At 42.3% G+C, this 9,470-nt stretch overlaps 1 protein-coding gene across 1 annotated transcript in view; it reads left to right on the forward strand.

Annotated features, from left to right (window-relative positions):
- Positions 1 to 6,834, forward strand: part of LOC115224849 (cytochrome b5 domain-containing protein 1-like) — a 14,719-nt gene extending 7,885 nt beyond the window's left edge. Inside the window, exons 3-4 of the mRNA XM_029795794.2 lie at positions 699 to 917; positions 4,923 to 6,834. Of these exons, the coding sequence (XP_029651654.1) occupies positions 699 to 917; positions 4,923 to 5,153 (450 nt within the window). The 3' untranslated portion in view covers positions 5,154 to 6,834. The remainder of the gene's footprint in view (positions 1 to 698; positions 918 to 4,922) is intronic.
- The last annotated feature ends 2,636 nt before the right edge of the window (positions 6,835 to 9,470 follow it).

The raw sequence follows: 9,470 nt of genomic DNA on the forward strand, positions 1-9,470 counted from the left end.
ATTTACAAAGTCAGAAAACAGCACAGCTCCCATGACTTCAGGAAACATTTTTTTCATGCTGAGAGTTGCTGAAGCATGGAACAAACTGCCGGCATCAGCTGTCAGTTGTTGGAGCACTGCATCCTTCAAAACTTCCATGCTGTCTGAGATTCGCCAACACTACACCTGATTTCTCTTCCCCTCCATACACACGCAAGCATGTATCTGACTCATGCATTGTTTGCTTTCCATACATTTGTACATTACTGCATATACTCTGACAAGTTGTGGTGCACCTGAGCACTGTATACAATAATTTCATTATTATTATATTATTTTAAATTTGCAAGTGGTACCAGACCAAAAGTGTCTAGGAAATCAATGTTGTACCTTTTCATTTCAATTCATATCACTGTATTTTCTAAATGTCATATTTAGTATTTTATTTTTCATATATCCCCCGAATTTTCTGTATTTTTAAACTCCTTATTGCACTTGTATCCCAGGTTCGAAATTTCCCCAAGACACCTGATGAAGGCTGGACGGTATATCAGCCGAAACGTTGTGTTAACAACAAACAAGATGAGGACAAATATCCATCAAATGTAAATAATGTAAATAATGTACATAATTCCTCATCTCTTAAATACAGAACTGTATTACACATACATACATATGCATGTATAGACAAATGAAACTTTTTTTAATAACCCTTTCAGGTCCGCAGATACGTTGATCCTGAAACTCACTGCCTCATTCCTTATTGTCCAAACGGTCGCTTTCTTCACATCCCGCCACCTTACCCAGACTCCAGCTGGGCAAATGACTTTGGTTGCCCCTGGTGGAAGAATGAGAATTTCCAGGTTGGCTTTCTCTCCCAAAAGACTTGCCGTATCAACATTGTAAACTCGTTAACATCACAAGAACAAATAATTGAGGTAAGTCATACATGATAACGATTTCAAATTTTGACACGAGGTCAGGACCTTTTGGGGTGAGGGGGGAGGGGGCTAAGTCAATTAAATCGACCCAGTGTTCAACTGGTACTTATTTTATTGATCCCCAAAAGGATAAAAGGCAAAGTGGAACCCAGTGAGGTTTGAACTCAGAACGTAGAGACAGACGAAATGCCACGGAGCATACCACCCAGCTTGCTACTGATTCTGCCAGCTCACCACCATAATAATAATAATTATTATTTCTTTATTGCCCACAAGGGGCTGAACATAGAGGGAACAAACAAGGACAGACAAAGGGATTAAATCGATTACATCGACCCCAGTGCGTAACTGGTACTTATTTAATCGACCCCAAATGGATGAAAGGCAAAGTCGACCTCGGCACAATTTGAACTCAGAATGTAAAGATGGCTAAAATGCTACTAAGCATTTCACCCAGCATGCTAACGGTTCTTTTCTACTCTAGGCACAAGGCCCAAAATTTTGGGGGATGGGGCCAGTCGATTAGATCGATCCCCAGTATGCAACTGGTACTTAGTTTATCGACCCCCGAAAGGATGAATGGCAAATTTGACCTTGGCGGAATTTGAACTCAGAACATAAAGACAAGAAATACCTATTTCTTTATTACCCACAAGGGGTTAAACACAGAGGGGACAAACAAGGACAGACATAGGTATTAAGTCGATTACATCGACCCCAGTGCGTAACTGGTACTTAATTTATCGACCCAGAAAGGATGAAAGGCAAAGTCGACCTCGGCGGAATTTGAACTCACAACGTAACGCAGACGAAATACCACAAAGCATTTCGCCCGGCTTGCTAACGTTTCTGCCAGCTCGCCGCCTTTCCATAATAATAATAATAATAATAATAATAACAACATAGTATGAATTCTAAAAAATGGCTTCCATGTCGGTGGCATGTAAAAAGCACCATCCGAATCGTGGCCGAAGCCAGTGCCACCTCGACTGGCTTCCGTGATGGTGGCACGTAAAATGCACCAATCCGACCGTGGCCGATGCCAGCCACTACACTCACGGAGTGGTTGGTGTTAGGAAGGGCATCCAGCTGTAGAAACATTACCAGATAAGACCGGAGCCTGGTGCAGCCTTCTGGCTTCCCAGATCCCCGGTCGAACCGTCCAACCCATGCTAGCATGGAGAACGGACGTTAAACGATGATGATGATGATGATGATGTTAAATGCTTTGGTGCATGACTTTTTGGTCCACCTTGCATATATATCGACATCATCATCATCATCAAACGACCATCTTGCATGCATGCATGGGTAGGATGGTTGACAGGAGCCAGCCAGGTAGAAGGCCACCCCAGGCTACTGTGTCTGTTTTTGGCAGGGTTTTTACGGCTAGATGTCCTTCCTAACACCAACCGCTCTTCACAGTGGACTAGATGCTTTTTACACACACACACACACACACACACACATATATATATACGTGTGTGTGTGTGTGTGTGCACAGTGGGCTTCCACACAGTTTCTGCCAGTCAAATTCAATCACAAGGAATTGGTTGGCTCAGGTTTTATAATAGAAGACACTTGCTCAAAGTGCTGTGCTGTGCGTTGGGATTGAACCTGAAACCATGTAGTTGCAAGGCAAGCTTTCTAATCGCACAGCCCTCTCACTCTTTTACTTGTTTCAGTCATTTGACTGCAGCCATGCTGGAGCACTGCCTTTAATCGAGCAACTCGACCCCGGGACTTATTCTTTTGTAAGCCCAGTACTTATTCTATCGGTCTCTTTTGCCGAACCGCTAAGTAACGGGGACATAAACACACCAGCATCGGTTGTCAAGCAATGCTAAGGGGACAAACACAGACACACAAACACACACACGCATATATATATACACGCATATATATATATATATATACATATATACGACGGGATTCTTTCAGTTTCTGTCTACCAAATCCACTCACAAGGCTTTGGTCGGCCCGAGGCTATAGCAGAAGACACTTGCCCAAGGTGCCATGCAGTGGGACTGAACCCGGAACCATGTGGTTGGTAAACAAGCTACTTACCACACAGCCACTCCTACATATTTATAAAGGGCTTCTTTCAGTTTCCGTCTACCAAATCCACTCACAAGGCTTTGGTCGGCCCGAGGCTATAGTAGAAGACACTTGCCCAAGGTGCCAAGCAGTGGGACTGAACCCGGAACCATGTGGTTGGTAAACAAGCTACTTACCACACAGCCACTCCTACATATATATAAAGGGCTTCTTTCAGTTTCCGTCTACCAAATCCACTCACAAGGCTTTTGTCGGCCCGAGGCTATAGTAGAAGACACTTGCCCAAGGTGCCAAGCAGTGAGACTGAACCCGGAACCATGTGGTTGGTAACAAGCTACTTACCACACAGCCACTCCTACATATATATAAGGGCTTCTTTCAGTTTCCGTCTACCAAATCCACTCACAAGGCTTTGGTCGGTCCGAGGCTATAGTAGAAGACACTTGCCAAGGTGCCAAGCAGTGAGGCTGAACCCGGAACCATGTGGTTGGTAAACAAGCTACTTACCACACAGCCACTCCTACATATATAAAGGGCTTCTTTCAGTTTCCGTCTACCAAATCCACTCACAAGGCTTTGGTCGGTCCGAGGCTATAGTAGAAGACACTTGCCCAAGGTGCCAAGCAGTGAGACTGAACCCGGAACCATGTGGTGGTAAACAAGCTACTTACCACACAACCACTCCTACATATATATAAAGGGCTTCTTTCAGTTCCGTCTACCAAATCCACTCACAAGGCTTTGGTCGGTCCGAGGCTATAGTAGAAGACACTTGCCCAAGGTGCCAAGCAGTGAGACTGAACCCGGAACCATGTGGTTGGTAAACAAGCTACTTACCACACAACCACTCCTACATATATATAAAGGGCTTCTTTCAGTTTCCGTCTACCAAATCCACTCACAAGGCTTTGGTCGGTCCGAGGCTATAGTAGAAGACACTTGCCCAAGGTGCCAAGCAGTGAGACTGAACCCGGAACCATGTGGTTGGTAAACAAGCTACTTACCACACAACCACTCCTACATATATATAAAGGGCTTCTTTCAGTTTCCGTCTACCAAATCCACTCACAAGGCTTTGGTCGGTCCGAGGCTATAGTAGAAGACACTTGCCCAAGGTGCCAAGCAGTGAGGCTGAACCCGGAACCATGTGGTTGGTAAACAAGCTACTTACCACACAGCCACTCCTACATATATATAAAGGGCTTCTTTCAGTTTCCGTCTACCAAATCCACTCACAAGGCTTTGGTCGGTCCGAGGCTATAGTAGAAGACACTTGCCCAAGGTGCCAAGCAGTGAGACTGAACCCGGAACCATGTGGTTGGTAAACAAGCTACTTACCACACAACCACTCCTACATATATATAAAGGGCTTCTTTCAGTTTCCGTCTACCAAATCCACTCACAGGCTTTGGTCGGCCCGAGGCTATAGTAGAAGACACTTGCCCAGGTGTCACGCAGTGGGACTGAACCGGAACCATGTGGTTGGTAAACAAGCTACTTACCACACACAGCCACTCCCCTATAATAAAGGGCTTCTTTCAGTTTCCGTCTATACCAAATCCACTCACAAGGCTTTGGTCGGGCCCGAGCTATAGTAGAAGACACTTGCCCAAGGTGTCACGCAGTGGGACTGAACCCGGAACCATGTGGTGGTAAACAAGCTACTTACCACACAGCCACCCCTACATATATATAAAGGGCTTCTTTCAGTTTCCGTCTACCAAATCCACTCACAAGGCTTTGGTCGGCCCGAGGCTATAGAAGACACTTGCCCAAGGTGTCACGCAGTGGGACTGAACCCGGAACCATGTGGTTGGTAAACAAGCTACTTACCACACAACCACTCCTGCACTGTTGATTTTTTTTTTTTTTTTTTTTAATCAATTAAGAAAATTTATTTTTGCGATACCTGTATGGGGATTGTGTTTTTTTTTTTTTCCGTAGGTTTGCTCCGAGGAACAGATTCAAGACATACTCGAACGCTACTTGCCCTACAATGCCCATGCTGCCAGTTACACGTGGAAGTACCAGGGCAAAAACTTGGATATGGTGAAAACCCTGGAAGAGAACGGCATCAAAGACTTTGACGAGGAATTCTACCAACTGAGGATGGACGATAATACGTACCTGCAGACTATACACCTGTATTTCAATGATGACCTCACTGTTGCGTGACCTCTCACGACCACCACCTCCTACACCGCCCCTCCATTTTACAAACTATTTAGTTAAATATGACTCCTACCCTCACTCCTGCCACCACACCTCTGCCCCTCTTCTATTCTAAGGATGACTTCTCTCTCACTACCATCACCTCTTCCTCCCCCTCTTCTATTCTAAGAATGACTTCTCTCTCACTACTATCACCTCTTCCTTCCCCTCTCTTCTATTCTAAGGATGACTTCTCTCTCACTATCATCACCTCTTCCTTCCCCTCTCTTCTATTCTAAGGATGACTTCTCTCTCACTATCATCACCTCTTCCTCCCCCTCTCCTCTATTCTAAGGCTAACTTCTCTCTCACTATCATCACCTCTTATTCCCCCTCTCTTCTATTCTAAGGATGACTTCTCTCTCACTACTATCACCTCTTCCTTCCCCTCTACTCTATTCTAAGGATAACTTCTCTCTCACTATCGTCACCTCTTCCTCCCCCCTCTTCTATTCTAAAGATGACTTCTCTCTCACTACTATCACCTCTTCCTTCCCCTCTCCTCTATTTTAAAGATAACTTCTCTCTCACTATCATCACCTCTTCCTCCCCCTCTCTTCTATTCTAAGGATGACTTCTCTCTCACTACTATCACCTCTTCCTTCCTCTCTACTCTATTCTAAGGATAACTTCTCTCTCACTATCATCACCTCTTCCTCCCCCTCTCTTCTATTCTAAAGATGACTTCTCTCACTACTATCACCTCTTCCTTCCCCTCTCCTCTATTTTAAGGATATCTTCTCTCTCACTATCATCACCTCTTCCTCCCCCTCTCTTCTATTCTAAGGATGACTTCTCTCTCACTACTATCACCTCTTCCTTCCCCTCTACTCTATTCTAAGGATAACTTCTCTCTCACTATCATCACCTCTTCCTCCCCCTCTCTTCTATTCTAAGGATGACTTCTCTCTCACTACTATCACCTCTTCCTTCCCCTCTCCTCTATTTTAAGGATAACTTCTCTCTCACTATCATCACCTCTTCCTCCTCCCCTCCAACAATCTTCCTCCTCCTCCTCCCCTCCAACAATCATCTCCTACCTTTTACACTCTACACATCTTTAGTTCAAGGAAGACTTCTTTACAGCAACTACAAGTGCCTAAACACCTTCCCTTTTATAAGAAGTATGCACACACACACATACAACACCAACAACAACAATAGTAACAAACAGTGAGACTGAGTGCTCAAAACCACATTTGGTGGCTAAAAATATTCTTCATTAACAATGCTATCAACAGTTTCATTCGTACGTGAAACAATTGAAAATTGCAGAATTCTTCTGCATGAAACCATTGGTAGCATTGTAAATCAACAAATAAAGAATACATACATACATACATGCTTTAATTTCAACATTGATCTCTCTCCCCACCACCACCACCATCATCATGAACATCACCAAAGAAGCTTCTCAAGCTAGAAATAGCAACCAAACCTTCTTCAAATTACACCTGACCATCTTTAAACAGGAAGGATACATAATATAGCGTATCTAGAATTGCAATATCTTCTAACTCTGAAATTAAAACATGGATGGTCATTTTACTCCCACCACCATCTGTTTCTTCCTCTTCCTCCTCCTACTCACAGTTATTCTCTTCAGGATGTTCAACAAGAAATAAAGCAAAGTTGTTCAAATTGATTTCTTGTTTTATCCTCTGTGTGTGTGTGTGTGTGTTTGTGTTTATGAGTGGGAGAGTGAATGTATGTCTGTCTGTGTGTACGTATATTGTTTAACCCCACCCAACTCAGTCGTGATACAGTAGTTACAGATCAAAGACAATTGTAACCATGGCCCCCCTGCCTTTTCAGAAATTGGAAAGCTTCCAAAGGATGCTCACACACACATCTTCAGCAAACTCTTTTGCTGAACCGCTAAGTTACGGGGACACAAACACACCAACATCAGTTGTCAAGCGATGTTGGGGGGACAAACAGACACACACACACACACACACATATATATATATATACACACACATATATACAACGGGCTTCTTTCAGTTTCCGTCTACCAAATCCACTCACAAAGCTTATCATATACAGGTAGTGGCTGAAATACCCTTATGTAATACATTTATACCTTTATGTAATACAGGCTGTTTCCGAAAGTCATGGGAGCTGTGCTGTTTTCTGACTTTGTAAACATGTCCACGGGTGTTAGACAGGTGGAGTTTGAAAAGGTGCTCAGAGTTATTGTTAGTAAGATGGTTGATAATTTTATGGGTGTCTGCCAAGTCAGCTGCCAGACGTCGGAGTTTCAATGTATCCATGCGCAGGGAAGTAAGGCGTTCAGAATATGGCAAATGCCTGATGGAGGGTATTCTTTTGGTTGCACGTCGCTGAACGGCTTCCAGACGATTAATATCCTGGGCAAGATAGGGGTTCCAGACTGGTGACGCAAATTCCAGGTGAGGCCACACCATATCTATATAAAGCCTCAGACCAAATTCATTCAAGGCTTTGGTTAGTTCTGGTTTATAGCAGAAGATACTTGCTCAAAGTAACATGCAGTGAGATTGAACCTGAAACAATGTCGTTCAGAAGCAAACTTCTTAATCACATGACATTTCTTTATTCTCTATACTGGAAAGATCTGAGATTGTTTGGTAAGAGACAATGTGTAAGTCATGGCATTCATGCCAAGCACTTTGTACCACGCCTCAAGCACCACCTGCTAGGTTAGAGGGGGCATTATATATATTGCATACAATTACACACATACATACACTCACATATACACATGGACACATATGGAGAAAAGAAACAAGATTGTGTGATATTCATGCATTTCCCAAATGATAACAGCAACAATGTATAATTAATAATATGGTTTATTATATTAATATATGATAATTATAGAAATAATAATAATAATAATAATAATTTCTGTTATTGTCAATATGTGTGTGTGAGAGATTCATAGGATGTTGTAAATTAAGATTCATGCTTTTTCTTTTTCTTTTTCTTTTTTTTTCTTTTAAAAAACAAAGAACATTACAGATGTCAGATGGAAGTGAAGCGGTTCCAATTAAGAATTGAACCCAAATCTCAAAATTCAGATTTGCCAAGCACTCACCACCTCCACACCACAGGGACTGCCCCCCAACAACAACAACATCTAATTTAGGCACAGGACCAGCAATTTTAAGGGAGGTGGGGAATAAGTTAATACAATCAACTCCAGTACTTGACTGGTCCTTTTTTTTTATATCAACCATAAGAGGATAAAAGGTCAAGTTGACTTGAGTGGAATTTGAACTCAGAGCATAAAGAACCAAGAGAAATACCAAAAGTCATTTTTTTCCAATGCTGTGTCAGTTCTTCCAACTTGCTGCCAAAATAATAATGATTTCGAATTTAAATAAAAGGGCAGCAATTTTGACGGGAGGGAGTAATCAATACTATTGATCACATTTATTGATTGGTACATTATTTTTTCTCAACCTCAGAATGTAAAAATGAGCCAGAATACCACAAGGCATTTTTTTTTTGCTTTTCTGTTTTTTCAATGCTCTAAAAATTCTTCCAGCTCAATGCCTTCATAACGATGTCAAAAGCTTCTCTACACCTGTTTCAATAGTGGTTATTGTAGTTAATGTTTTAGATAAACACTACTATACTAAAACAAGGATCAGTTAAACATTATGACTAAAACAGGCACCAGATCATCACAAATTTGGGGGTTGGTTGGGGAGAAGGGTAATGTCAACTATTATCAACTGCTCCCACCAGAAAGATGAAAGGCAAGGTTGACTTTGGTGGGGTTTGAACTCAGAATGTAAAAGGATGCAATGAAATACTGCAAGGAATTTTGTCAGATTATCTAATTAATTACCACAGTTTTATATAAAGCCAAAACACTTCTGTCTCTGTCGATGTCTCTAAACAAATTCTGGGTGATTGACAAGAACCAACAGACATTACAGAAATTATGGAAAATATGCGACAATAATTTATGTGTGCTCCAGTATGGTCACAGCCTTTCATCTGGAACACATAAAGGAAATGTGTGTCTGTGTGTATGCATTAAACTAGAGAGATTCTTTGACTTGGTTCCAAAAATTTACCAGAAAGTGTTGAGACAAACAAACAGACACACAGAATGATTAACAAACAGAGAGAAAAAGATAGATGGACAGACAGACCAACAGATCAATAGGTAGACACACAGACAGAAAGAGAGATAGACTGACTGACTGACTGACTGACAGATAGATAGACAGGCAGACAGACAGATAGATAGACAGGCAGACAGATAGATAGACAGGCAGATAG

Source organism: Octopus sinensis, linkage group LG26 (genome assembly GCF_006345805.1).
Source record: "Octopus sinensis linkage group LG26, ASM634580v1, whole genome shotgun sequence".
Classification (NCBI taxonomy): domain Eukaryota; kingdom Metazoa; phylum Mollusca; class Cephalopoda; order Octopoda; family Octopodidae; genus Octopus; species Octopus sinensis.